This window comes from Pisolithus orientalis (assembly GCF_024613125.1).
Source record: "Pisolithus orientalis strain OTSU chromosome Unknown F5J12scaffold_13, whole genome shotgun sequence".
Classification (NCBI taxonomy): domain Eukaryota; kingdom Fungi; phylum Basidiomycota; class Agaricomycetes; order Boletales; family Pisolithaceae; genus Pisolithus; species Pisolithus orientalis.
This window is the reverse complement of record NW_026260794.1, coordinates 627005-653906: the sequence shown is the minus strand read 5'-3', so window position 1 is coordinate 653906 and position 26902 is coordinate 627005. Positions and strand designations below refer to the sequence as shown.

At 49.7% G+C, this 26902-nt stretch overlaps 9 protein-coding genes across 9 annotated transcripts; 7 read left to right on the top strand and 2 right to left on the bottom strand.

Annotated features, from left to right (window-relative positions):
- Positions 1–130: 130 nt before the first annotated feature.
- F5J12DRAFT_905554 (uncharacterized protein) lies at positions 131–1319 on the top strand (the record flags this gene model as incomplete). Its single annotated transcript, XM_051748672.1, has 3 exons — positions 131–414; positions 692–935; positions 1026–1319. 3 exons carry the CDS (start codon positions 131–133, stop codon positions 1317–1319), a joined length of 822 nt encoding a protein of 273 aa, XP_051600287.1.
- Positions 1320–3414: 2095 nt separating this feature from the next.
- Positions 3415–5669, top strand: F5J12DRAFT_86851 (carbohydrate esterase family 9 protein). Its single transcript, XM_051747079.1, has 9 exons — positions 3415–3772; positions 3836–3900; positions 3952–4099; positions 4153–4502; positions 4552–5011; positions 5067–5112; positions 5160–5277; positions 5342–5437; positions 5497–5669. Exons 1-9 carry the CDS (start codon positions 3635–3637, stop codon positions 5624–5626), a joined length of 1551 nt encoding a protein of 516 aa, XP_051600286.1. The 5' UTR covers positions 3415–3634; the 3' UTR covers positions 5627–5669.
- A 40-nt stretch (positions 5670–5709) lies between these two features.
- On the top strand, positions 5710–7543 carry F5J12DRAFT_830013 (uncharacterized protein). Its single transcript, XM_051745688.1, has 9 exons — positions 5710–5732; positions 5797–5878; positions 5952–6041; positions 6093–6378; positions 6431–6596; positions 6648–6787; positions 6838–6910; positions 6966–6993; positions 7054–7543. Exons 4-9 carry the CDS (start codon positions 6201–6203, stop codon positions 7405–7407), a joined length of 939 nt encoding a protein of 312 aa, XP_051600285.1. The 5' UTR covers positions 5710–5732; positions 5797–5878; positions 5952–6041; positions 6093–6200; the 3' UTR covers positions 7408–7543.
- F5J12DRAFT_830005 (ribonuclease H-like protein) lies at positions 7544–8781 on the top strand. Its single transcript, XM_051745687.1, has 8 exons — positions 7544–7859; positions 7911–7944; positions 8007–8194; positions 8252–8259; positions 8329–8345; positions 8397–8461; positions 8509–8540; positions 8591–8781. Exons 1-8 carry the CDS (start codon positions 7564–7566, stop codon positions 8638–8640), a joined length of 690 nt encoding a protein of 229 aa, XP_051600284.1. The 5' UTR covers positions 7544–7563; the 3' UTR covers positions 8641–8781.
- Positions 8782–9124: 343 nt separating this feature from the next.
- Positions 9125–10484, bottom strand: F5J12DRAFT_829997 (protein prenylyltransferase). The gene is made up of 2 exons (XM_051745686.1): positions 10325–10484; positions 9125–10266 (listed from the first exon to the last, which is right to left on the bottom strand). The coding sequence occupies exons 1-2, from the start codon at positions 10468–10470 to the stop codon at positions 9255–9257; spliced, it is 1158 nt and encodes a 385-aa protein (XP_051600283.1). The 5' UTR covers positions 10471–10484; the 3' UTR covers positions 9125–9254.
- An 18-nt stretch (positions 10485–10502) lies between these two features.
- Positions 10503–13700, top strand: F5J12DRAFT_829990 (peptidase S8/S53 domain-containing protein). Its single transcript, XM_051745685.1, has 11 exons — positions 10503–10731; positions 10788–11435; positions 11500–11784; positions 11842–11949; positions 12007–12135; positions 12200–12316; positions 12384–12584; positions 12662–12936; positions 12988–13038; positions 13120–13248; positions 13302–13700. The coding sequence occupies exons 2-11, from the start codon at positions 10961–10963 to the stop codon at positions 13464–13466; spliced, it is 1935 nt and encodes a 644-aa protein (XP_051600282.1). The 5' UTR covers positions 10503–10731; positions 10788–10960; the 3' UTR covers positions 13467–13700.
- A 4469-nt stretch (positions 13701–18169) lies between these two features.
- On the top strand, positions 18170–21624 carry F5J12DRAFT_829945 (uncharacterized protein). The gene is made up of 7 exons (XM_051745684.1): positions 18170–18343; positions 18423–18762; positions 18876–19343; positions 19410–19913; positions 19967–20335; positions 20391–20851; positions 20913–21624. The coding sequence occupies exons 2-7, from the start codon at positions 18525–18527 to the stop codon at positions 21249–21251; spliced, it is 2379 nt and encodes a 792-aa protein (XP_051600281.1). The 5' UTR covers positions 18170–18343; positions 18423–18524; the 3' UTR covers positions 21252–21624.
- Positions 21625–22975: 1351 nt separating this feature from the next.
- Positions 22976–25123, top strand: F5J12DRAFT_905568 (laccase; the record flags this gene model as incomplete). The annotated part of the gene is made up of 11 exons (XM_051748675.1): positions 22976–23133; positions 23179–23230; positions 23286–23354; positions 23409–23643; positions 23704–23735; positions 23809–24534; positions 24596–24616; positions 24664–24779; positions 24891–24914; positions 24967–25034; positions 25092–25123. The coding sequence occupies 11 exons, from the start codon at positions 22976–22978 to the stop codon at positions 25121–25123; spliced, it is 1533 nt and encodes a 510-aa protein (XP_051600280.1).
- Positions 25124–25390: 267 nt separating this feature from the next.
- On the bottom strand, positions 25391–26452 carry F5J12DRAFT_720346 (uncharacterized protein; the record flags this gene model as incomplete). The annotated part of the gene is made up of 4 exons (XM_051741231.1): positions 25391–25652; positions 25690–25933; positions 25999–26134; positions 26195–26452. Coding segments are annotated over 4 exons (900 nt in total), but the record flags the coding sequence as incomplete, so codon positions are not given.
- Positions 26453–26902: the final 450 nt, after the last annotated feature.

The window sequence follows — 26902 nt, the reverse complement described above, 5'->3', positions numbered from 1 at the left end:
AACGCCATCGTGGGTACAATTGACTGGATATGTTTCCGTTTCCACAGCTTGGCAGCCAACGTTCCAACCGCGGGCTGTCACCAGCCGGGAGAAACATCTTACACACTAACGCCTGTGATCATACCACACGATGCCTCCCGAGGTACCTCCTCGCAGGACGAGTACATTCACCTATCCACCCAACTACTCTTTCCCCCACCACCGCCTTCAAACAGTCCTCCGTGACTCCACCAAACAACCTATCGTTCTCGTAGCATGTGGATCCTTTAGCCCAGTCACCTATCTCCATCTCCGGATGTTCGAAATGGCCAAAGACTATGTTCGACAGCACACTGACTTCGAGATTGTCGGAGCATATCTCAGTCCTGTCAGTGATCAGTACAAGAAACCCGGTCTACTCAATGCCCATCACAGGTGAGCGCACAGATCTCGAACAGGGCGCCCGCACCGGTTTACCATCAACATTCCCCCTTAACGGGAATGCCGTGCTGCCGGACCGGTGAATGTTTTAGGCTGTGGGGGTTGGGGTGGATTGACTGTTTACATTGGGGCTCCCACACCGGAGCCCCTCGCCGGTCTTTCTGCCTGCTTAGGGATCCGTTGCCACCTATCTTTCCCCCAATTACCTCCCTATTTCCTAGACTATCGTGCATGCGAATACATGTCTCACATTGTCTTCTCCATTCTTCAGGGTTAACATGTGCACCGTCGCCGCCGAGGAAACGTCTTCATGGCTCATGGTTGACGCATGGGAAGCTTTCCAGAATTATCAACGCACGGCTGTAGTGCTCGACCATTTCGATTACGAAATAAACGAAGTGCAAGGCGGTGTCCACACGCAGGACGGGGAACATCGTGATGTCCGGGTTATGCTCTTGGCCGGGTCAGACCTTATATGCACAATGTCCGAACCTGGTGTTTGGTCCCACACGGATGTGAGTTGTTCACCCGTTCGCTTGTTCCCGTATCGCATCTTCCTGTGCTGCGGTACCGTGTCAAAGGGGTTGAACTATCCTTGTCCCTAGCTCGAACACATCCTTGGACGATATGGCACGTTTATCATTGAACGTGCAGGTTCAACAATGGATCAAGCTGTAGATAGCTTGGCTCGCTGGCGTCATAACATCTATCTAGTACCTCAGCTCATCCAGAATGATGTCTCTTCAACAAAGGTCCGGCTGTTCCTCCGCCGGGGCCTTTCCGTGCGGTACCTACTCCCCTCAGCTGTCGTGGACTACATTGAAGAGAACCGCCTGTATCTAGAGGATGGGTCGGGATCTGAGAAGGGGAAAGAAAAGGAAATTGGGACGGGGGGATGAATACTAGGATAGGCGTCACTCGTTGCGATACCTCTTGTAAATGGGCACATCCATACTAGAGGGATTTGTACATAGGAATGTTCTGCAAAGATTCCATCATGTATACTGGAGAAGACACTGGAACACACCTGCTAAATTGGTTAGGGAACCCGAAATAAAAACAGTCTGATGTGGAAAACATCGAGAGACCACATCACAAGCAACCCGAGATATACATATTGCGAAGTCCGTGGCACGGAGGGTAAGTTGCGCTGGCGTTTTGAGTATGCGGCATTCCGGGTACAGAACAACCCACAGTGTATACCTCCATCATCTTGGCACCTGGGCTTTCGGGAAAATTTTGCACAACCGGCCACCTAGTCTTGGTAGACTAGGCGGGCGGGTTGGAATGCCGCTCTTCCCGATGCTTGAGTGGCATGCCACAGAGGTGGAAGTGTAGCTTGCAACCGGGGGGCGTGGAATCGTCGAATGGTGACCAGAAAATAAACCAGCCTATCGACTCACCAAGGATCCATGACGTACGGTTGCCAAAGGGCGGTTTTGCGAATGTAGACCGAAGCTTACCTCACACTCGATCTCCAGAGGGGCTACCCCACAGGTGTAGTCGCTGATATCATGATCCATCGTCGGCATACACCACGAATGATCCGTCAAAGATGAATAATCTCATCACAATGCCAACGGAGCTGCCTTTAAAAAAATCATCGGTGCACACCATATGGTCCAGGATCCGTTGGGCGTATCGCGTATGATTCGACCAAATCTGCAAAATTTTAGTCCTTACACTCGTCGGTGTAACTACCATGATCTAACACAAGGTGCTATTCTTAGCCTCAAACAGACGCGCAGAAACCACTTGGTGATACCACGATGGTACATAGGATCCTTCGTGACTGCCGACGTGAAAGCTGCTTTCTGATATTGCTTTCTGACAGAGACGGAAACGACGCATAGAGGCACTCCTACGGTGACCGATATGGCGGAACCAAAGCAACTCTGAAAGCTTGCGAATTGGCGGAGAACACAGCCGTTGCATGCCAACCGATTGTATTCCCCCGTGAACCTGAAACTCAGGTGGTGTTATACACGATGAAGTTCGCAACAGTTTCCTGTAAAGTCGTCAGGGCGCAGCTGAGCACAGCAGACCTTGGACTATCCTTTCATCCATCGGCGCCGGCCCGTACCTCTAAGTTAGGGGCAGCAATCATAGCCAGTGACAGGGGCAAGGTTATATGTAGTGGCACGGACTACTGCACTTCTTGCCACATACATAGGCCAGTTAAGATATTTCCTAATCCGCAGGCCGGATCTGGTGGAGCTTAAGCAGTTTTCAAGCTTTGCGAATTGTGGAAGAGAGCGCTGTGGTTGCGATTGCATTCCCCCGCGAACCTGAGGTTCAGGTGGCGTTATACAGAATGAACTTCCCAATAGTGGCCTGTAAGGTCCGTTAGTGCGCAGCAAATTCTGGACTATCCTTTCATCCATCGGTGTCGGTCCGTGTCTCTGGGTTCGGGGAAGCAACTATGGCCAGTGTTAGGTGAGGCTATACGTAGCGGGCCGTGGCACGGACTATTGCACTTCTTGCCACTCTCATAGACTAGTTAAGGCAATCCCTTAGTAGCGTGCCGGTATTTATCCATGTAGCCCGATACGTCTTACCTTCTGCCACAAGCAGCAAAAGCGGATAGCCAAACCACTTCAAGGACGGTGTGGAAACGGAACAGGGCCAGCTGCACGTAGTCTAGTCACCGGGGTCGAGCATGATAAAGGTTTGAGGGTGTGCAGAGGTGTGTTGGGGTCAGACCCGTGTGCGCCAAAAACGTTCCATCGAAGCATCATCAGATGCACAGAGCATTGCCGATCAAGGTTGCGCATTGAGTCATAGAATGACTGTATTCTGGCACCTAGGCTCCAAGCAGTTGACTGTATGACAACCCTTGTTCTATTAGAAGTCAGAAGAATGTATCAGGCTCAGGACAAGGCAACCAAATACTTAGCAAAAACCACTCTTATCCTAGTCTCCCCTATGCAGACCAGCTGGACCACATGGCTCTCAGCGGTACCAAACTCACAATTGTGTTCAGTCGCGAGACGGAGGGTCCACTGCAGAAAATTTACGTACACATCGACACCGTCCACGTGCGCACCCACTATCATCACTTGGAGCGCCCTCAGATAGAGTCCAATGAAATGTCCCCCTATACCAAGATCCTGTAGCGGAAATGTTTCAGGAGGGGTTTTCCCAGCGGCCCGGATCTCCCCTAAGTTACCCTTGAGGATGCTCTGTAACCAGCGTCTTCACCAATACTCCCATCATGCCAGTCGCTACCACTAAAGAGCCTTCAAACGGTCTGTTGTGCTTTACCAACTGCCTCCTGCCCCAGGAAGATGGCAGTCTAATCGAGAAGGACCTATGGATAGACGAACACCGTGGTATCATTTTGGATGCTCAGGTCAGTACTGATTCGGTATAAGGCTATATGACACTCGCGACCAACCAAGGACGCTGAAATTAGCGAACCTTCTATCTGAGGAAACAAAGGCCACACAGGGTTGTCGATCTAGGCGGAAACATTCTGAGGTAGCGTTTTAGGGGTCACATCCAACGAATCACCACTGATCTATCTTTCAGTCCGGGATTTATTGACATTCAGATAAACGGAGCCTTCGGCTTTGATTTCTCTGTATATGAGGGCGACGAAAAATATCGGAATGGCCTTAAGTGCGTGGCTGAGAAAATCGTAGAAACTGGGGTGACTGCCATCGTGCCAACCATAATTGTTAGCCGCGACATACCTTGGGTGACGTTACGGATGACTGACGTTAGTCTTAGACACAAGAGAAGTCGCTCTACGCTAAGATATTGAGGCTTCTTCGTCCTTGGTCTCCTCCCAATGCAGCACATTTACTGGGTTGGCACGTAGAAGGCCCATTCCTTCACATGACTAAACGTGGTGCACATTCACCTCCGTTGATCATTCCAGCCTCGGAAGGTTACAAGACTTTTGAAGCTATATATCAACCGGAAAATCTCGCTGATGCAGAGGATTGGCTAATGAGAGATGGCGTCAGTCAGGGGACAGTAGGGGCTCGTATCATCACTGCCGCCCCTGAGATAGAGGGCGTGATGGACGCCATCCTAGAAGTTAGTAAAAGGGGGATATGCTTCAACATCGGTCACAGGTAGGTCTCTACGGAGGTGCATAGAAGTGTTTAACCTTGCACCGACCAGCATTTGCTCAACGGACGCTGCAACAGCGGCAGTCCAAAATGGTGCTCGCTGTATTACCCATCTGTTCAATGCTATGCCGCAGTTGCATCATCGTGACCCCTCAATCATCGGACTACTTGGATCTTCTCCCTATTTGGCCGCAAAGCCAGCTAACTTGCCATGTTTCACCAGCAAGGCAAAGTCGAGAACAGGAACTTCTACTCCCCTGAAAGCGGTTTCCCCTGGGCCTTACGCCTCTGAAGCATTTGATGACATCCGCTCACCACCGCAGACTCCCATGGGTAGGGATTATCATTCTCGTAATCCCTCGGAAGTGCTTTCTTCGTCAAGTACAGTGCCCACGACACCATCTGAGAGCAGGTTCTCTGGCGGAAGTGAGAGGATGCCATTTTCTCCTTTTGAGAGACCATTCTACGAGTTGATTGTTGATGGTGTTCACTCGCATCCCAACTCTGTCAGGGTGAGTGACTCCCCTGGCTTTGCAGTGTGGTCAACGATTAATGGAATATTCCCAGCTTGCTTACTCTGCGCATCCCGAAGGGTGCATCTTGATTACTGATGGTACGCAACAGTCTAGACGCATTGGAGTATATCCTAACAGGCGTTAGCAATGAAAATTCTTGATCCACACCTCAAGGATGGCTTCCACGAATGGCGTGACGGGCGGCGATTCTACAAAGATGGTGACAGGCTCTATCTTGAGGGTACGACGACTCTTGCTGGAAGGTGAGGAGTTCTCTTTTCAAGGTCAACCGTACCTGGCTCTTCCTTTGCTGACGTCAAATTTAAGCGTCGTCACCATGGACAAGTGTGTCCGAAACTTTTCTCGGTTCACCGGGTGCTCCCTCGCGGAAGCCGTCAAGTGTGCGACTCTGAACCCAGCGAAGTGAGTCCCTGATTACGCTTTGTGGACGTCCCTGATTCTGACGGGTGTTCCACTTCCAGGTGTCTTGGCATTGAGAACAAAAAAGGCAGTCTCAGGTCAGGGGCACATGCAGACCTTGTTGTACTCGACCGACATGGGGAGGTACTTAGTACATGGGTCATGGGAAAGATGGTTTGGGAGAGGAACTAAAGGTAGTTCGCATGTACTTCCTAGATGCAGTTAGCGACTTTCCGTTAGTGTACCATCCCTGACGGTTCTCACTCGAAGTTACGTTTGTTCACGAACTACCTTCGGACTTTGCGGACAAGTCCGTCAAGTCAGCCCCATTGGAAATGCAAGGACTCCCACTAGCTACTTACTCGCAACGACGACGCTCTCCTTTCTACTAACTCTCCGGCTTCGTCTCATTGCCTACTGAGAGAAGAATTGCGGGGACCACGTCTGTGTGGGCCATGTCAGATGCCATGGAAGCTCTCGCTCGCAAGGCAGCTATATCTGCATGTAGGTGACGGACCCGAGGCGGAAATAGGTTGACCCATGTCCGCAGGCGCTTCCTTAGGTGTGATGCTCGTGGACTTCTTTTGGCTATTGCGAGATGAGATTACTTTTGTATGGCCGTGAGTCTCGCCGATTAATTGGGAGGCGAGCAACTGACCAATCAACCTTGCAGTAACATCCGTCGTTGCCGCCCCTACTCACTGGTCTACGTTATCGAAAGATACTTGGGTTTGGCAGGACAGGGGTAAGTATTTGAACTGTGGAGATGCGCACTCTTTCTGTCCATCTGGCTCACTTCATTTTAAGTTTCAACGTCTATGTCAGCCTGCGAATCGCCTCTGTCTTGTCTACACCGCCTTCATACTGCAAGGCATGGTTCGTGTACCAAGCCATCACCGTCCAAATTCTTCTGTTATCCATCGAATGTGCATTAATTCATCGAAGTACGTGACATTACTACTCTTGAATGAAAAAGGCAAGTTGAGCTGTGTCCAGTTTACGCTTTATTTCAAAGAAACTGCTCCATATTATCCGTTTTGGCCATATTTTGCTCTCTTCAGTTATTGTCCCTGGGCGCCAGTGCATGGCTAGCCATACCGAACACGAAACATTCGGAAACATGTTATGTCCTCAAACCCAACATCGACACCATTTATTTTGCGTAAGTCCACTAATCATGGCGATATGGGCGTGCTCTCTAAGATCGAGCAAGGACAACAACCATGGCAACTCATCTAGTTATGTTCTTCATGATATTTTGGAGAGGTCTCGAATTGCCATTGGAGTGGACGCGCGATACTTTTGGCCGTGTCGTGTTGCGTGATTCCGCACTTTCCCCCTTGATCATATCAGGTAGGTCTCGTATCTGGATGTGTGCCATCGTGCAAGGCTTACATGTTCAGCTTTGACGGGCATCATGGTACTCTGCAATACTGGTGTCATCCAAACATCTCTGAATGGCAACGTCTTCTACTGGTGCGTTGCGAGCTACCATTGCTCGAGCGGGCAGTTCTGACACCCATGTCCTTAGTTGGCTATATTGCACAATGTGGATATCGGTCAGTTCATAGGAGACTTTCACAGCGACAAAATGTACTGACTGCAGATACCGTTACCAGTTGAGCAGGATTATTGTCAATCATTCCAAGGTTGAGCTATTGAAGGATTCGAGTAACGATGTGACCACTCATATCGATGTTGGGGAAACCTCTTCGTCGATATCTGATTTGAGCACCTGCCGGCACTCCGCTGTCGATCTCTCTGGGATATCTACAAGTCATGTCCGGGTCGCGTTGGGCGTTTCGAGGGCACGCGATCCTAGCACTTGCGATTCGCTGGAAAGCAATGGAGCATTGTCGTGCGTGGTGGCGGCCAAGGTCAGGGAGGAATCACCGCCCTCGGGCAGCAGCGATGGCAGGGACATAATTGCTTCTCCGGTTTCTGATGGTGATCACTGGTCAAGCAGTTGCTAATTGAGCAGAATATTCTGGGAAACAAAGTTGAGACCTTGGGATGAAAGGAGTCGCTCAGTTTTTACGTACTGCATGTTGGGCCCCTCAGCCCATTTTAAACCAGGGACTGTTACTGTAAATACAATTAGTGCCAGTGACTTGCATGATCCTCCTTTAATGCATTTTCTTTTTGCGCGACACCTCATCACGAAGTTCGGGCAGTCGCAACGCCACGTCTTCCGAACCGCGCGAAGAGAATTTCGCGCAATGCCAACGCTGTCATCCATGGCAACGCCAGCACCTCTGAACTTTCAAGTGGGACCCATCGTCTGGGTCGACTGCGAAATGACCGGACTCGACCCAAAGAAAGACAAGCTCCTTGAGATTGCTGTCCTTATAACCAATGGGAATTTAGAACTCGTGGACGATGGCCTCGAGTTCGTCATCAAAGCTGATAAATCCGCCTTGGAAAAGTGAGTCCTTCCCAGTAATATTCCGTTGTGTATTGCTCACTGAACTCGCAGTATGGACGAGTGGTGTACAACTCAACACGGTCAAGTACGTAGTACATGCAATGAGTCTCTCTGCCGTGAACCCAAGGCGCTGAAAAATATACTAAGTCAGGCCTGACCCAAGCTTGCCTTGCATCTCCATACACTAAGGATTACGTCTCCAACGCAGTCCTGCAATACATCAAAAAATGGGTACCAGAACAGCGGACCGGAGTCCTTGCAGGAAACTCTGTTCATGTGGACCGAACGTTTCTGAGCGCAGAAATGCCTGAGGTTGTCGATCGGCTTCATTACCGGTACGTTTAAGTTATCATGCGATATCCTCTACCTGACTTCGACCTAATTGTTGTTAGTATTATTGGTGGGTAGACCATTCTCATCTACTACTCCCATAACTCCCCCCGTTTTGCCAATCTGACAACTATCGAAGATGTTTCATCCATAAAGGTATAATCTTTGAATTGTTCACTTTGACTCTCAAGCTGCAGCGTCCGTTAGGAATTGTGTCGTAGATGGTACCCAACCCTCGAGCTTCCGAGGTCTACGTCGGGGGGAAGTCATAGGTAAGAGCAACAATAACTATGGTTGTTCGGTTTATTGACGAAAATAGGGCCCTCGATGACATCAGGCACTCGATCAAGGGTTCGTCCATCCATAGATCGGAACGGTCGCCTGTCGCTCACATTTTGCAGAGCTTACTTGGTATCGAGAGAATATCTTCCGTAAACCGCTATCTCCTTGATTGTTGGGTTGCCTGCTTCATGTACGTGGGTATACAGTGACACCCAGTGTGGACCAACAGTGCCGTTTGTAAGACGCACAATGAATGCCACGGAGTGTGATCTGATTGGTTACCCTGAGCTATCCCATTCATCAAGTAAAGCCCACTCTCCTTGCAGCAATTCCATATCTATAATATCATTCCGGCGTCCCTCAGCCCGTGATGGAAGAGATTGTACTTATCCCTTCCCTTGAAACCCACAGTGTTGCACTTTCTGCCAAAGACCTCACGAAGTCGGCGGCCTCGTGGTGACTGCACTGAATGGCTTCCCACTTGAGTGGATTGTTGTGCCAAACCAAGACTTTGTCGAAGTCGTCGCCCACGAAAGCCCCAAGTAAATGCCGGTGTGCCCAAAGGGTTGGCTACAATGGTTTGATGCGATGGGTGATAGTCACCCCTTACATCGATTTATACTTGCGATCACGAGTGGTTCTATCGTTGAGTGAGGGAACTTCCTGCGCGACACATTGCGGATGAAACCATTGCAATTGCGAGGTGAAAACACCAAGCACAAACCAGTGATGCATCCTATTACAGTACCTCAATTTGCATTTCCCTATCCGCAAAGTGCACATTCAACACCCGGTCCCAAGCTCCCCTCCCAATCCAAGTTCCCTCCTTGCCAGGAATCGCTGGCCATGTTGCGATGCCTGTGCCGAGTCATCGTCAGTGAGCACGTCTGTAGACCGCAGCTGAGCCAATGGTCGAACGAAACCCTCCAGGAACTCCCCAGGATCCTCGCCATGTGTCCCAGGCATCAAACAAGCAGCATAAGCATATATCCAAAGAGTCTCGTGGGATGGATATGCACGGACGAGCGAGGTGGAATGATGGTACAATCCATCATTTAACCCTTGCAATTGAGGGAAAAGCTGGGAGAGGCTTATAAGGTAGTGAACCGCACTGTAGTCCGAGACATGGCATTCCATCCATCGCTTTATATCATCGATCTCGTTGTTCAGTATGTCGCTAAGTTGGTTCGAAAGAGCTCCTATCGGATGACAGTGGACGACGCTACGGAAGCAGATAAACCTGTGCATCCATGCGAAATAGTTCCGTGGGTAAAGCTCGCATGCACGAGCAATCAAAGCCAGCTCCTTCCCCAAACTGGCTAAAGGAATATGGAATGAAGAACGAGAATGTTCTCCAGAACTAAGCTGTTGGGAGAAGGCGAACATCCACCGCCTGTGGTACCAAAGCTCACCGTGTTTGGTGCAGTGCTGGCAAGACAGCAGAGAAGAGGTGAAACGCAATTCTTTCTCTGGATCGATCGTTCCCTCGCGAACCAAGCGCTTGCGAGCGTTGAGGGTGGTCTGATGGGAGGGATTGGCGAGGAGAATTACTGATGACGATTCCAGGAGATCCGTGGGTTTGGAGCGCGAGGACGCTTGAGGGGTCTCACGAGACGACAAACAGGCCTTCCGGAAATCATTGAAAACATTGACTGCATACGGGTAGAGCGCATACAGCACTTTTTGCGGAACCCCGAGGTTACCATCTATGAACAAGAAGGGATGATAAGGTCCACGATCGGTGCTGTCTGGCGACCACGAAGTGGCGTCACCGGGAATGATCTCAACGGTAGTACTGACATTGACAACTGATCCTGAGGGTGTAACACAAAAATGTCATCATTCGCACTCACGGACATCTGTCCAGGAGCATGGCAAGAAGCTCCATGTGTTCCGATGCTGGGTTTGGGTTCATGCAGAGACGTTCGTTGCAACGGTCGGCTATGGTCTCTGCAAAGTGAGGAGGATGCTGATCAGTGTTGATATGTACCAGTAGCATGCGGGGAGGGTAGCGCCGGAGCCTTTCTGATTTGCCACGTGACTCATCGCGATCGAAGCCTGCCAGTGTCATGTCCAGCCTCTCGGTCTCTCGAGATTTCATCACTCAAGTTGTCAGCGGTGGTACGTATGGCTAACGAAATGTTCCAGGAGCCGTGCGAAGAGAGCGGAAGTGATACTGTCAAAACCGTCGAGCATACTCAACCGAATAGCAGTTTGGGCGGAACGCTGAGCAGTGGTTGCGGGGCCTATTCGTATGTATGTATGTGCGATTGACATTCGTGTGCAGGAGTGAATCTGATCTGATTCCCGACTAAGGAGCGAATACTCAAAACAGGTCATGTTGACGGGGGGACGACGTTTGCTGCTTGTACGTATGGACACAACTCGGATTTAAATCTAAATGTAATTAGTGGCATAAATCCGCCCACAGTTTGACTGAGGTTGGTTTCTCACCTCGTCCTGGTCGTTAATGGTCCTTACAATTCAACATGCGCGGCCCACTGACGTCCTTCTCTTCCTTCGTTTCCTTCGCTACCCTTAGTCTCGCGCTTTCTGCGCCAGCTACCAGCCCGTACGTCGTGCACGAAAAGCGCACTACTATACCTCCAGACTGGTCTCTTCTGCGCCGTCACTATGCATCCTCTACCCTTCCTCTCCGCTTTGCCTTGAAGCAGAGAAACATGGAAAAAATTGGCGATTTCCTTCTCGACGTGTCCCGCCCCGACTCTCCCAATTACGGTAACCATTGGACCCCTTCCGACATCGCTTACAAATTCTCTCCGAGCTCTGATACCATTGACGCCGTCCGCGAATGGCTCGTGTCCACGGGCATCGACTCTCGCCGCATTCAGCTTAGTCCATCCAGAGGATGGATTCATGTTGACGTCTCCGTCGAGGAAGCTGAGCAACTGATGAACACGGAATACAATGTATACAAACACGTATCCGGCATGGAGCACGTTGGTAAGTCATGTCTTCTGGGAAGTACACAACCAGCTCGTCTTTCGTTAATCGCTCTCGTGCACAGCTTGTGAAGCGTACCATCTTCCCAAACACGTCAGCCACCATATCGACTTCGTACTCCCTTCCGTGCACTTCGACGCGAGGATAAGGCGCCGCGATGGCAACCAGCCCCTTATCAAGATCGGACAGCCCGGCAGCGGATTTGATGGCCCCAAAACGACGGGTTCTTTGCCAGTCAATTATACTCAACTCGCGCAATGCGACATGGTCATAACTCCTGAGTGCCTCAGGGCTCTCTATGGCTTGTATTACCATCCTGTCGTGACGGAAGAGAACAGCTACGGAATCGGTGTGTATCACGCAACCTTGAGGGGTCCGTTGCTAATTGCACTTGATTGTATACCAGTCGAGTACACTCCCCAGGCATTTGTACAGAGTGACTTGCAGATGTTTGCGAAGAATTTTTCCACGGATCTGCTTGGGAAATCACCGGTACTGGTTTCGATCGACGGTGGTAGGTTGTGTAGCTTTCCAACCTCTCGTCACTCTTCTAAACGCACGCTTACCACAGGCTACTATCAGACCCAAGACACGGGCTTCGATTACAATGGCGAATCTAACCTTGATCTCCAATATGGCATGTCTCTTGTCACTGGCGAGCAACCTGTCTCTCTTTACCAAGTGGGCGATATGATCGAGGGTATGGACCTAATCTCCTACTGGACACTCGTGTAGTGATTACGCTTCCGCGACTATTGTGACAGGAGCGTCATTTAACAACTTCCTTGATGCCATCGACGGAAGTTATTGCACTTTCGAAGGTGGCGATGACCCCAGTCAAGATGCAATCTATCCGGATCCAGCGGCCGGAGGTTACCAAGGTGTGTTCCATCCTTGCACGTCATCTCGTACGGAGGATGAAGTCGCTATTTAAAATGCCCCGCACAGGCAAGGAGGCATGTGGTACCGTGGAGCCAGCTTATGTGATCTCTACATCCTACTCGTATAACGAAGCAGACCTTACACCCTTCTACGCAACCCGTCAGTGCGCGGAGTACGCTAAGCTTGGGCTTCAGGGTATTACGGTTCTCTATAGCTCTGGGGACAATGGCGTCGCAGGCAATGAAGGACTGTGCTTAAATCCCGACGGTGAGTCTGGTTGACAATTTCATTGCAGTCGTGGTCTCACTGACACTTCCGTTCCGTTCCCTGCGTACATTCGACAGGTACCCAAAGTGCCTCCGGTACCCGTTTTAACCCAACGTTCCCTGCGGGATGCCCCTACGTCACATCTGTCGGTGCCACTATGATGAAGCCCAATGCCTCTGTGTACGACCTGCAACCGGAACAGGCGTGCGATGAGATTATCTATTCAAGTGGGGGATTTAGTAACTACTTCGCTATTCCCGACTACCAGGTGGACGCTGTCAGTTGTTGGATGGATGAATATGGGAAGGAGTATGTCGTGGAATATGGTGGTGCTTGGAATTCAACAGGAAGGGTGAGCAGATTTTCATCGTGCGTGGGGTTATTTGGCTGATGCGCTTGACAGAGTCGCGCGTTTCCAGATGTTTCGGCTAACGGAGCTAACTACGCCGTTGCGGTACGTTCCTTCGAGTTTTTTTTATTCTGCATGTCTGGCCCTTATCTATGCTTTTTCCACCCGTATGTTGGGTGACGGTAGGTTGACGGTGAATTTCTCCTTGTATACGGCACATCGGCTTCGACCCCCGTTATTGGGGCTCTCCTGACGATGGTAAATGATGCCCGACTCGCAAACGGCAAGAAGCCCGTTGGCTTTATTAACCCTGCGGTAAGTTAACTCCTCTCCTCAGTGACTGATGCTCATCAGGCATTTGGTTGTAGATCTACTCATCCAAGTTCGCCGGCGCATTCAAGGACATCACCGAGGGTAACAATCCTGGGTGTGGTACGAACGGTTTCAACGCCACGGAAGGGTGGGACCCTGTCACGGGTTTGGGCACGCCGCAATTCCCCCTATTGTTAGCGCGCTGGCTGGAGTTGCCTTGAGTTGCGGACAAGCAGACACCGATCAGCGATGCGCATAAACAGACTAACTTCCGTCCTTTGATACTGATACCCTTCTTTTGACTAACGTACATTCCTCTAATCGAAGTGTCGCTCTTTCTTTCCTCCATGAAATGGAATGCTCAGATGTTGTAGGTAGTTGAAATAAGCAGATTATTCCTATACCTGCGTGAGTCGAACTGATAGAATACATTCTCGTGTGCACGAACGTCTTCTACACCACACCTACCACGTATATGGACGGGAAAAACCATCCCCCACAAGTAAGTGCCTGTGAGCTATATGACCCTTCCGGAAGTGTCCTTATACGACCTGGTATTTTTTTGCGGTCTGTCCAGTTTTGTGAGTCGCCGGTACCTACCACATGCTATACTTACAGCTGTTTGCAAAACAATGCGGAAAATCTGTTTGACAATTAGTCTGTTCGGATATAGCCGGGATAGGACCCCGAAACCATCTCTATGGTAACATTGTGTAGTGTAAGCATGTACTTAGACTTCGCCCCTACAGCAGACTTGTTTTTCAACATGTCATCGCTGTCGCGATCCCCCACTCCTGTTGCAGAAAAATTACATTCTTTCACGATTTCACTTTCTGTCTATGGACCCAAGAAAAAGGAGAAGGGAAAGACTGTGCCAAAAGCAACCATGAAGACAAAAGAGCTTACTTTTGCTGTCAATGATACTAACTACCTCGATTTTCTACAGCATGTACTGGACAAGCATGGTCAAGGACAATATAGGGTCTCAAGCAGTAAACATTTTCCCTTCAAGTTTGTACCACCCAAAGTGTGGGGGTAAGTCGTTTCTCACTCTGCAAATCTGTGCTAACCATGCTTTACCTTAGCCAAGCTGTCAGTAATGCGATTGATGTCAATAATGAAGTTGACTACAAGGATATGGTCAAGAGGATTTGTAGTGTTCACCCTGGCCCAATGAAGATCTACATCGATATGAAACATGTGGAGAAACTTCTGACTATCAATGGCTCTGGAGATGAGAGCAACTTGTCTGGTGAGGATAGTGGAAAGCAGAAACATTCAGACCTTGATATGTGCCTTGCCCGATGGCACATGAAACTCCTGAGCCGGTACAAGAATGAGAATGATGAGGGAATGACTTATGTTGGGCCAGCGGGGCCAATCCCCCTTTCACCTGTGATGGTACTGGACTGGTGCTGTGCATTGGTAAGTCTTTCACTACTCATGAACATTCTATCCCTAAACTATCTGTAGGATGAAGGGCAAGCTACATTGTTGGTTCCCCCAAACCTCAAGTCTTTCAATTGGAGCAACAAAGTGCCATTTTTGCATCCAGCCTGCAAAGTGCAAGCCCAGGCATCACAAAATATTGATATCAACTCTATTACTGGTGTTCTCCTTCAGACACTTGCAAATTCCAGCCTCTTGTCACCCAGTGTATCTAGTGCCTGCACTTCTCCAGTTCCACCTCCTGCGACACCCACATGCATGCCACAGGATCCTCCCATTTCACCACCCGTCCCATCTCCATCTCATCTCTCCCACTTTCTTCACTATGCTGAATTGAACCTTGGTGTTTGCAATGCCACCCTCTATGAACAGGAACTTGAACTGCAGTCGATCAGGCCTGACATCCTCATGGATATCAATGACCAGACACTTGCTAGGGCTGGTATTGCCACTGGTGACATCATTTGTCTCAAGAAGGGAAGTTTACTTTGGTGGAATGGTCCTGATGTGAAGAGGAAGTGTAGCGACACTGGGGCATTGTCAGGCAACAAGTGAGTGGGCCAAGCCTCATCCCCACCCACCAGGCCATCAAAGAAGATCACGTATGAGAAGCGATTCAAGGACGGTGGTGGGTGTTGTTTCACAGCATCTCCGATGATGATCAATAAAGATGATGATGGTAGCAAGCCAGCCCCACTCGACTATGACCTTTATTATCACTGCAAGAGTCAAGATCAGTGGTTACCTGTGCCCCAGGGTTTCGTCATCAATGAGACTGGGGAGGAATCAGAGGATGACATTTTTTCTACATAATGCCTACATACCTTGCTTCATGTAATGCCTATGTCGCATACATAGGTATCGTATCAATTGCAATGTTGGCCTAGAGGCCATTTTTCACATTCATACTACATTGAACCTGCACACAAAATCAACTGGTAATTGAAGGGGGAATCTACTTAGACACAGTGATACAGTCACTACACTATGTACCCAGATGTGTGGAAATAACCCTCAGCCTTTTCAGGTGTAATACTTTGACATGCGTGAACAATCACCATCATTGATAAGTTGTCCAAGTGGTGACGCAAGTATGCCTTGATCATAGAAAACGCTTGCTTGATGGGGTTGTAGTCTGGTGAGTATGGCGGGAGATAGATCAACTTGCAGACTGTGAGATGTCAGCAAAAGAAATATCAATTGATGGATAGTCATGTATGATGCATATCTTCAACTAACTTGCGAATTTCCTCACTGTGGTGAATGCAGCAGTTGTCTATAATAATAATGCTGTGGGGGCCAGGATATGGGTTGGTAAAAGGCATCTGTTGGATAGATTAGCATGTACTGGCTTGAAGATGATTCACTTACAATGTGCTCCTTCAGAAATCGCAGAAATTCGCTCTCCATCAACAGCACCCTCAATGATATCGTATGTGATGATGCCATCAAGTGTGATGGCAGGGAGAATAGAGTAGCACATTCCATATACGAAGTACCTCCTGACTTGGCAACATAGACCTCTGACTGTTTGCCCATGCAGGTGAGTGGAGGTATGCTTGTCCTTGGAAGCTTCGTCAATGAAGACGAGCATATTTGGGTCTGGCACTTCTGCTGTGATGCGATTCATATAGAGCATGCGCAACTCCTCATTCCTCTCAGAGGCAGATGTGGAGATGACCTTCCAAGTGATGTGGAGGCCCTGAAGAGTTCAAGAAAGTGTAGATGGAGTGATATGAACTTGATGCTTGAGCCAGAGCTCCTCTTGAAGCTCATCTAGGTAGATTGTGCTGTGATGTTGAACGACGGCAAGGATAAACACGATGTCTTCAAGGCTGAGAATGCAATGATGACTGATGGTATGGGAATAAGTGTTTGGGTTGTACACAACACCCTACTTGGTGTGAAGTCTGAGAGTTTTGTAAATGAGTGTTTTCTTGATGCCTAGAATACTACAGATTTGCTTGATGCTATAGCCATTTTGGTGAAGGACAGGAATACGAGACTTGAGGTCGATGGATACCATGTGAGAGGGCATGCAGGCAGTATGTTCAATTCTTAGTGTACTATGGTAACAGACAGTAGCTACCCACTAAGGTACTTCTGGGGTCCTATCCCGGCTATATCCGAACAGTCTGATTGTCGAACAGATTTTCTGCATCGTTTTGCAAACAGCTGTAAGCATGTGCAACTTAAACGAATTCTTAGCGGCCGAAAACCAACTGTCAGTCCAAGTTCCTGTATCGTATGAAGGTTTGGAGCTGAATGTTTTAAATTATTTCAAGACGGACAACACGAAGATACTGTGTTGCAAAGCACTCTACAAGACATCACATGAGATGGCTGCTGATCCTGATAGACAGACTTATGATTGTAAATGCCAGTGGTACGAAACTCCTCTGCGTACAACTGCTTGAAGTTCAAATTGCTGAACCTCCCATCCCCCTTCACACCTTTGAACGCCGATGCCGAAGATATTGTACCCTCTTGACGAGTGCCTGGCCATCATAAGGCGCACTTATACGCCATGTATTGACATCGACGCTTGAAAACGCCGTTTAGATGTCGGGCATCAATGTTAAATTGGTCGGACATGCCGCGACATTTTTGACCGAAAGCGTGCACTACTAGAAAACACTCCCAGCTGACCTTCGCTCGCTTTGTGCTCTCGTGGTTCTAGGTTCCATGTAACCTCCAATTACTGGATGCAGGCGTGCGTCCTGGTTGCAATGTCGCGTTGACATATATGGCACATATACTGTCTACTTCGTATCGACGGTTTTGTACTTGGCGGAACTGGTCGCACTGAGCCGTATGGTAACCCGAGACCTCGTGCGTCATTGATCGTACCGTTTGCGGGAGATGGTCGCTGTCCTAGTTGGCTGGACGCGACCCGATATTCCATTAACGAAGCTCCAGAATGAACTTCTCCCACTGAAATGGCGTCAGATGTGGATTCAAGTGAATGGCCATCTGTAAATACGCCACCAAACTGCGTCGGAATGCAGTGGACCTTAGAAAGCCTAAGAAAGGATGTTTCTTCGACTGCTTGTGGGCCAGTATTTCGTGTGAGAGTTGAGACGTAGGGGACAAGGAATTAGAAGTTAAGCACCATCTTTCTGTACCTAGTGTAGACAAGTGTAGACGTGTGCGGCAGAGCTGACTCACGGACCAACCGTCCTGCCCGATTTCCCGATTTGGTAATCTACGGCCCGGTGCCCAATTATTACTTCCGGCGGCGTCCGAAAGCGTCACTTGTGAAAGCGACAACTCCGTCGCAGCGTTACAAGTACTTCAGCTGTTTTGCTGCTAGTAAGTTGCTCTGTCCGGCGCTTCTTTCTTTTGGCATATTCTGGTGTGTCCACGCGAGGGTGGAAAGGGCTATCGAAACATATACACTGTCTGTTTACTTGAATCAAACCGTTCACCTACGAACACACTCGATACATCCTCCGATATTGATGAAGATTTGTAGGGGTTGCCGTGGTTTCTTTTCCACTGGTTCCTGGCGAGGTCAAGGCGGACGCGTACATCTTGGTTCATAAACGCTTCTCGGTATGCGAAGCATACCACGTCGGACGTTCATGAATATCACAAAGGACTCGGCGGGTGCCGCACTTGACAAGTTAAGAAAAACAGCCCAGATAAAGTATAGACTCGTCATGTGGACTCCAGGATGGGTCAACATGTGCATGACGCAGTGCTGGTGACTGATGCAGCTCAAACAGCTCCTTACTGCCCACGCATACGGGTATACTGTTAAGGACTTTGCAGGACACCCGCCTCTTCGGGATACGTGGTGATACTGATAGTGAGATCTATGATCAGAAATGCCACTACAAAACGACCCTACTCACGACTCCCTTGAAGTCCAAGTTACAGAACCTGCTATCTTCCTGCGCGTCTCCGAGCGCCAATGCCGAAGGTACAACGCTCCCACCGATGAAGGGGGTCCATTGTCTGGCGCACTCATACGCGGTGTCCTGACGTTGACACTTGCGAACGCGGTTCCGATATCAAGTATCGAAGTCGAATTGGAAGGACGTGCCGTGACAACCTGGGTGGAAGGTATGCAGTTTTCCAAGACAGCCAATGTGTAGGAAACGCTACTTAGCTGACCATGGCTCGTTTCGTGGTTCCGTGGTTCCGGGTTTTGGGTAATCCCCAATCTATGGATGCAGGTGCGGGCCGTAGTCGTCTTGAGAGATCTGAGAAATATACTCTCTACTCTACATCGACGGTTTTATTCATGGCAGTGCCGGGAATTCTGAGCCATGACAACGATGCGCGTCGTGCTTCCTCGGTTGCACCACTTTCAAGAGATGGCCATCGTCCTAGTCAGCGGGGCTGGGCACGCCACTCTATCAATGATGATGACGACCGATCGACGTTATCAAGCCACGGTCGCATTAAAGACTCCCCCACCAATATGCTGAGCTCACGCATGCGTAGCGCGAGTGTCGATTCCCCTGGACGTTACCGTAATTGGCGCAATGGACACCGCAGCAACTTGCATTTGCGGGATAATTCACTTGACACCAGGGGCCGACGCTCCCAGAATCAAGAACCAGCACCAAGCTACGCCCTCGCGGATGTCGGCACAACATCTAGAGGAGGTAGCGTTGCCAGCCCCACTGCCTCGGGTAATGGTAAGTTCCTAAACATCCTTATCCACCTGGTCATTACATGGTTAAGCATTGATGTCTGTGAATCAGACTTGCATTCCGGCGCGGAGAGTGAGTTGGAGGCCCAGCCTGATTTGGGTTCTACCGCCCGCTTGGATCTTACTGTTGCTATCCACCAAACACAAGCATCCGGTCCTGGAAGTCTTCCGGAGATTAATGAAGAGAACGCTATGGGGGAGTCCTACGTTTCTACTGCCACCTCACGGAATTGGAGTCCTGAACGTCATGTTGCTGTCGGTGCCGACCATGATCGTCGTGGAAGATCTCCGGGGTTGTCGTTTACTACTATTGCCCACGTCCTTGGTGCTATCAAGGAGCGCACAGCGCGGTCTCTGTCGCCACTTTCCCATCGTGGCGTTTCCTTGTCTCGTTCTATGCTTACTGATCATTCTGAACGCGGACGGCCGCCCAGCACTGTCAAAGAACGTAGTCGGTCACTGGCAGGTGCAGATGCATCTGAGGTAACGACGGATTCTTCGTCATGCGGCACTACTCTTGAGGGCAACTCTGAGTCTATAGTAACGTTCCAGAGGGGTAAGCCTCCCACTTTTTTGTATGTCGCGCAAACGCGTCACATCATTATATAGGAACATACAATTACCCATTCTATTTCACGCTACCAAGAAACGTACCGCCGACTACAAAATCCGCACATGGCTCCTTTACTTGGCGTCTCAACGCAACGGTCAAGCGGAACAATAGTGGATCCTGGCCGACGCTGATGATGGCGGCATGTAAGGAAGTTGAGGTCGTGTACTCACCCGTCGACGACGAGTTCGGGGAAATATCAGAAACTTCCGATGATATACAATTACAACGAACTTGGAATGTCCAGTTTGAGTACAAATTCAGCATCCCTCGGAATAGCTTTCCTTTGGACGAAACCTTATCAATTCAGCTCGAGATTCGGCCTCTTACAGGGATCAAAATATACCGGATTGCTGTGTATCTGGACGGTGAGAATCACCCCTGCACTGCACGAACATCATCTGGAACTGCTGACGTGAGTAGAACTCGTCGAGTACTTCACCCGCTCAGGCGTCCGCGTCCGAACGGAGACGATAACACGTGCGACGCTCCTCCAACTCCAGCACTCTCCACTCTCGTACGAAACCAACGAGCCCATTCTCCCCTTCACATCTTCCGACATCCAAAGCTTCCGGGCGTCGCCTTTTTACCGGCTCAGGCAGTTAAGCCAGGACGCCGAGTGCAAAGAAGCTCTACATTACGCAGGTCCAGGACCCTGGAGTGTGAAATGTGACTTGCGTCTGCCAGGTGCGATGCAGGGGTTTCATGCGTCGACACCAAAGGTGAATAGTGAGGGTGGGACGGAGCGGAGCCTGAAGAGCAACGTACGCATTGATCATCTGCTGAAGGTTCTTATCAGAGTAGAGAAGGGGGACGAGGGTGTGGCAACAGGGAAGAAACGTCTGTATGATGTCTTCATGCATGTACCTATCAGGATGCTGTCGGTGAGTACATGGAACCTATGCCAAAACAGTGCTGACTATTCGTGCTCTTACTCATCTACAGAACTTGTGTACAGCGGAGTGGACTGCTCTCCCCAAATATTCATCTCCATCTTTGCGCCTGATGGAATCCAACCCGAGCAGCTCCCATAATCGGAACACTGACTGTTCACAGGACCGTCTTTCTGACCCTCTGGATAAACGATCAAATCGGGGAAGGGAGAGTCAGGGCTCGCTACCTTTTCTACCACGTTCCTTTCCGGCAGAAAACAGGTCTCCGGCGCGCATAGACGGGGCCTCTGGTTATGGAGAGCTCTATGAACGGCTTGTGTCAGGACTCGAAAGTGAAACAGGACAGGCCCCACCGAGATATGGCGAATGCGAGTTGCAAACAAGAACGTAACGTCTTCCAAGCTGCAACGGTGCCACAGGTGCATTGCTAGATGGATACCTCAGCTTAGACCCGGGCTTAAAGTGGTTCCCTCTCGGTACTGCTCAATTGTAAACTAGTCAAAGTTTGTTATTAGATTGCCTCGACTTCTCCGATCTTAATTTGCGATTTAGCAGGTACTTATGTCGATCTACTCAAATCCTAGTGGTATGATAGTATCAGGGCATCCCATTGCAGAGTCGGACTCATGTGTAGTACTAGTAGGTGGTGGTGTTGTCGCTGCCTTTTACTCGGTAATTTATGTTCGGCGTTATTTACGTGGTAGCCGGAAACGAGTTGCTACCAGGCAATTTCCGGGCCAGACTCAGCGTAACGAATACCATCCCAACACAATGACCTCTTCCCACATCCCATCCCATCTCATCCAAATATTTGCATTAATGTGCGATTTAATGCAAAGGACAGTCTATCAGCCGGTGTGGTGCCATTACAATAGCCTCTGTTAGCTTGCGGTCTCGTCAAGTTCGCTGTGGCCGTTCCATCACACAAAAGCGCCACTTTCTGAGTGCGCATACGCCACGTCAATGACCACCATTGGGATATGTTCTGTGACTCGAACGGAGCAAGGCCTATAACAGGTTCCAGACTGTCTGGCCGACTGGAAGTGTCTGCACGATACAAGATAACGGCCTAACTGGTTTGCTGGCAACCTCGTCCGTGAGGCGGAGACACGTTCGCCTTCCCGGGTACCCGGTTAAATTGAAATTGATGTCTCTGAATCCTTATCAGAGGTACAGATTTCCCTGCGGTGGCAGTGGAGTCTGGGCCACATATTGGCCTCGTTCTCCTGTGTTTCCAGTACCATTGCTATTGACTGACAAACGACAGACCTCTGCGACTTTTCAAGCAGTAGCAAGACACGTCGCCCGCCACACAGCTCTGAGAATGCCCGTTACGGTTCGTTGAAGTCAGCTTATTGGTCCCTATTACCTGCGAATGAGTTCTCTGGTGGGTTTTTTTAAGGTCGGAACCACCATTCAGGCTCGAGTAATCTTGACAATCGAAGCAGCATTTTGTACACCGAATTCCCCGCCTCCGGTCACGCTGTATCAAGTTCGTTGCTACCCACCCCAGAACTTCGAGACCCGGATCGGTCTTTCCCGAGGGAACAGCAGCAGGGACCGCAGACCTGTGCCCATGTCCATCCATTCTCCTCGGATGTTATCTTATAATAACAGAGGAATGAATCCACCGGCGCTGCCCATTTTCAAATGGGGACCTCGTATATGGGGCGTCCCAATGCCAGACTGGTACGCGTCGGAAAATGATACACCTCATGTTTGCATTTTTAGACGGTGAGTGCCAGGATATTCTTGTCTCGATCGCTCGTTCATCCTATTTGCTAGAGATATTTATAATAGCTGCATCGAGTGCTGCGCATTCGAAGGCCCTTTTGAAATGTTTACTCTTGTACGAAAATAGCTCGCTAAAATCGGCACTGATTATCAGTCTCTAAGGACGTGAGCAATGCCATTATGACGAATGTTGGGATGCGCTGAAGAATATTCGAAGTTGAGCTGCGGAGAGTTCACAAACCAAAGCTCGGTATACACTCCATTGAGATCCACGTAGCCCAAATTAAATGGCCACAAATCTATTTTGTTCTACGGTATAAAAGCAGGGGCAATGAGTCCATGGATTTTGCAGACGTCGGTACAATGTCTACCTTTGCGCATATGATCCTCACACTCTTCTTTATCCAGGTGGCTGCAGCGACGTCACCTACCTTTGGGCCACAACAACGTCGTGCATCCGCGACAAAAAGTGTCCTAGGGCCAGTGTCCAAACTCGAGGTTGCCAATAAAATTCTTTCCCCCGACGGTTACGCTCGCTCGTAAGTCGCGCGCAAGGGCTAGTGCTTTTCTCTGACACGTCAAAGCACTGTCCTTGCCGGTGGGACCTTTCCGGGGCCCTTGATCCAGGCGCAAAAGGTATCTGGTTTCCTTTCTCGTTTGTGGTTTAAAGAGAGTGATTGGGTCATCCCAGGGAGACGAATTCCGCATCGATGTCATAAACCGACTCAGTGATACCTTAATGAATACCACGACTAGTATCGTGAGTCGCGTTCGTACGTTCGAACACCGCATTTAACAGGCTTATTTGTCCCAGCACTGGCATGGCATCCTGCAGCACCGGTCCAATTGGGCTGACGGTGCCGCTTTTGTAACACAGTGTCCCATTCCACCCAATGGAAGCTTCTTGCATACATTTACTGTACCGGACCAAGCCGGAACGTTCTGGTATCATTCACACCTGTCGGCTCAGTATTGCGATGGCCTGAGGGGTCCCCTAGTCATCTATGATCCTGAAGATCCTCTCGCTCATATGTATGATGTTGACGATGGTGCGCCGATTTCGTCCATTCGTTGTCCAGAGTTAAACCCAAGCGTGCACGTCATACTAGAATCAACAGTGATCGTGCTTTCTGATTGGTTCGTTTTGAATGTTCTCGTACCTTGCAGCAGTTTTTTTAAATATACTTTAAAGGTATCATAAGCTTTCCCCACAGATGTACAATCCTCCCTTCACGCCGGACTCTACCCTGATCAATGGTCTCGGCCGCTATGCAGGGGGACCAAAATCACCGCTTGCGGTCGTCAATGTGGAGCAGGGAAAGCGGTATAGGTTCCGTATCGTCGGAGCGTCCTGCGATCCGTGGTTCAATTTCACTATTGATGGGCACCAAATGACAATCATCGAAGTAGATGGAATTGAGGTGGAACCAGTTGACGTCGACTCCCTGGCAGTGTTTGCAGGTCAACGCTACTCCGTCGTCGTCCATGCTGATCAACCCCTTGGAAACTACTGGGTTCGAGCCCTGTCCAACTTCCCCAATCAGACATTTGACGGAGGGTTAAGCTCGGCCATCCTAAGGTACGACGGTGCACCTTCAGAAGACCCTACGACTGAGCATGGACCATACGTACTGCCGTTTGACGAAGGCGCCCTTCACCCTCTCATTGACTCTGGTGCACCTGGTATTCCAGAACCCGGGAAAGCGGACATAAACATCAACCTTGACCCGGGTCTCAATGGTACCGCAGGCCTTTACACTATAAACAACATCTCTTTCGTCGATCCGCCGCTTCCAATACTCCTGCAGATTTTGAGTGGCGCCCGGCATCCATCTCAATTTCTCCCTCAGGGTAGTATCTACGAGCTGCCATACAATAAAACCATAGAAGTTAGCATGCCTGCGACTGACCTCACGCCTGGAGGCGCCCTTGGTGGTCCCGTGAGTACCATTAAACTTGAAATTTTACAGGGGGTCCTCTAACACGAGTTGTCACCGACAGCATACCTTGCATCTTCATGGTGTGAGTAACATCTCCACCTTAAAGTTCCACTTAACGCCAGAATTCAGCATGTTTTTGACGTTATCCGCGTGTCGGGAAATAAATCGTACAACTTCGTGAACCCCGTGAGGAGGGACACAGTTACAATTGGGACTCAAGCAAATGCTGATAATGTGACGTTACTGTTTCGTCACCAACAATCCAGGACCTTGGTTTCTCCACTGGTAAGTAGGGCTTTCTTTTTAGGGCTCAGAAAGTTACCTCATTTGATCGTGCGCTTGCGTGTCCACATTAGCCACATTAACTGGCACCTCAACAAGTACGTGTGACGAGGAATCTTTTGTAGATGTGCTCTAACCAAAGTATATCAGAGGTTTTGCTGTTGTTATGGCAGAAGCGTTGTCTGCCACTACTGCCCAGGAAAGTCAAGTCATACCAGGTCAGTCTCTGGCACACCGACACCAATCAGTGAGGTATATGGCTCACCGAACTTCAGAATATTGGCGGAAGCTGTGTTCTGCGGAATGATCCGGCACCAACAACCACGTTAGCTTCAAACGCAGGAGTCAGGTAAACAGTATGCAGGACAAACATGATAGTCTATGTCCATAGCATAGCTGAAAAGGGTATGCGAACGTGCATCTACTTACTACGTATAGTTGCAGATATATACACATGGCTGGGTATACAAAAGAGTTCCCATCATAAGCTTCACGCACAAACATGTTGCCGAAAAACGGCGACTCCCAAATCCGGAGGTGTAGGAGAGAGCCCGCGCGCGCAGTCGCCTCGCCATCACATCGCCAGGGTTCCCATTGCTAGTACAGCTGCGGCCAGGCATGCGGTCGCAAATATGTACACCTCTCGGGGTTGTATCGCCCAAGCGTACAAGACGATCCCTGCGGTTGCAAGTATGAACCCGATGACAGCGAGGGTGATGCAGAGCGTATGAAACTTGCTGAGCAAGTGGGAGGAAACGTTTCGGAACCAAAACAAGCCAACCTGCTCGAGGTGGGGATTGCGAGCTAGTATCGGTGGCTCAGGTATGGACCCCATACTTCGAGGGACAGGTTGGTTGTTTTGAGCAGGGGAACGAGGACGAGAGAGGCAGCGTGGGTTGGCGAGCCTGCACGGGCGTTTTGGTTGGCTGTTCTTCGGCTATAGTGAAGGCCCGTCGACCGTCTATAGATTCAATGTCATTCTCCTTATTTCTAACGCGTAGGGAACCCCCGAGAGGTGACGTCGCTACTTTAACACCCTCGGCAATGAGTTCCTGGCGAGTAGCCTCCTTAAGTTTGTAGCGTATTAGGAGAAACGCTGCGAGAAAAGAGAGACCAGCTGACAAGAAAAGCAGGTATATTTGAGTTGGAGAGGTTCATTTACGCATTCCTCAGCACACGTACCAGCATAGACATGCATGATGAGGGCGCCGAGGAGGCTAGCGTTGGATGCCTTAAGAAGGCCGTTCCCTTGGTCGTCGCTGGAAACTGGGCGGGTGTTCACTAGCATCCCCGCTTCCACGGACGCGAAGAAAGTTGTCTATGAGGTACATATCAGAGACGAAATGCCATACCAAAGACGACGCATTTCAGAACCTACAATGACGCTGATCAGTTGAAGTCGCTCCTGCCATGAGTCGACGAGGTTCTTCATAGCCTTTTTCCTTGCCTTCTCATCGATTTCGTCCTGTTCCGCCTGCGTTGTGTGTGTACATTGCTTCGATCCACGCAGAGTTTGTCCATAAATGTTGTTTTCTACGCCTTCATCTTCCGTTTCCTCTTGACGTTGTCTCATTACTACAGTCATGAATCCGCCCTTTGCAGGCTCCGTTCGGGAGCGCTGGGGCACATTATAGTCGTGAGGTGCTGACACTGAGGACACGTCAGATAATTGGCAGCCGGATTGATGAATTCCTGAGACCCACCTTGGGGGTATGTGTGTGTAGATTTCGTCGCCATCGTATCAGGATGTGCGGCTCCTTCCTGGATGTCAGAACAAAAAGATGACACGTTCACGACTCGTGGTATATGTACCTATTCACCACGACAGTGGTCAGCGCTGAAGAGTAGGGGGAGTTCACAAGCACCCGTCGTAAGGACAGTGGCGATTAAATATCAAGCTTGACCGCATTTGTGATTCCAGGCTAAGCTCCACAGTCTGAAATCAAGCACATCCATAAACCCCATTATGGTTTAACCTTGCCAACACTAGCAATGGAACCTTGGTGGAAACTCGAGAGATGCAGTGAGATGAGTCAAAAGGAGCAGGCTGTGTGTACCACTAGTACTGACAGCTGTCGGGGGAGCT

Bases quoted from the DNA above. Each gene is read 5' to 3' on its own strand.
- F5J12DRAFT_829997 (XM_051745686.1), bottom strand. From the start codon at position 10,470: ATGCTACTGGTACATATCAACACTGATCAGCATCCTCCTCACTTTGCA. The intron at 10,267-10,324 runs GTGAGTGCGAAT...TGTCAATGTCAG, and splicing joins ATGCTCCTGGACAGATGTCC to TACTACCGTTGAGATCATTC.
- F5J12DRAFT_829990 (XM_051745685.1), top strand. From the start codon at position 10,961: ATGCGCGGCCCACTGACGTCCTTCTCTTCCTTCGTTTCCTTCGCTACC. The intron at 12,937-12,987 runs GTGAGCAGATTT...TGCGCTTGACAG, and splicing joins CTTGGAATTCAACAGGAAGG to AGTCGCGCGTTTCCAGATGT. The intron at 13,039-13,119 runs GTACGTTCCTTC...GGGTGACGGTAG, and splicing joins GAGCTAACTACGCCGTTGCG to GTTGACGGTGAATTTCTCCT.
- F5J12DRAFT_830013 (XM_051745688.1), top strand. From the start codon at position 6,201: ATGCGCACTCTTTCTGTCCATCTGGCTCACTTCATTTTAAGTTTCAAC. The intron at 6,379-6,430 runs GTACGTGACATT...AGCTGTGTCCAG, and splicing joins ATGTGCATTAATTCATCGAA to TTTACGCTTTATTTCAAAGA. The intron at 6,994-7,053 runs GTCAGTTCATAG...TACCGTTACCAG, and splicing joins ATTGCACAATGTGGATATCG to TTGAGCAGGATTATTGTCAA.
- F5J12DRAFT_86851 (XM_051747079.1), top strand. From the start codon at position 3,635: ATGCCAGTCGCTACCACTAAAGAGCCTTCAAACGGTCTGTTGTGCTTT. The intron at 3,901-3,951 runs GTAGCGTTTTAG...TCTATCTTTCAG, and splicing joins CTAGGCGGAAACATTCTGAG to TCCGGGATTTATTGACATTC. The intron at 5,438-5,496 runs GTGAGTCCCTGA...TTCCACTTCCAG, and splicing joins GCGACTCTGAACCCAGCGAA to GTGTCTTGGCATTGAGAACA.
- F5J12DRAFT_829945 (XM_051745684.1), top strand. From the start codon at position 18,525: ATGCCACTACAAAACGACCCTACTCACGACTCCCTTGAAGTCCAAGTT. The intron at 18,763-18,875 runs GTATGCAGTTTT...CTATGGATGCAG, and splicing joins CGTGACAACCTGGGTGGAAG to GTGCGGGCCGTAGTCGTCTT. The intron at 20,852-20,912 runs GTGAGTACATGG...ACTCATCTACAG, and splicing joins TACCTATCAGGATGCTGTCG to AACTTGTGTACAGCGGAGTG.
- F5J12DRAFT_830005 (XM_051745687.1), top strand. From the start codon at position 7,564: ATGCATTTTCTTTTTGCGCGACACCTCATCACGAAGTTCGGGCAGTCG. The intron at 7,945-8,006 runs GTACGTAGTACA...AAATATACTAAG, and splicing joins GTACAACTCAACACGGTCAA to TCAGGCCTGACCCAAGCTTG. The intron at 8,462-8,508 runs GTAAGAGCAACA...TGACGAAAATAG, and splicing joins ACGTCGGGGGGAAGTCATAG to GGCCCTCGATGACATCAGGC.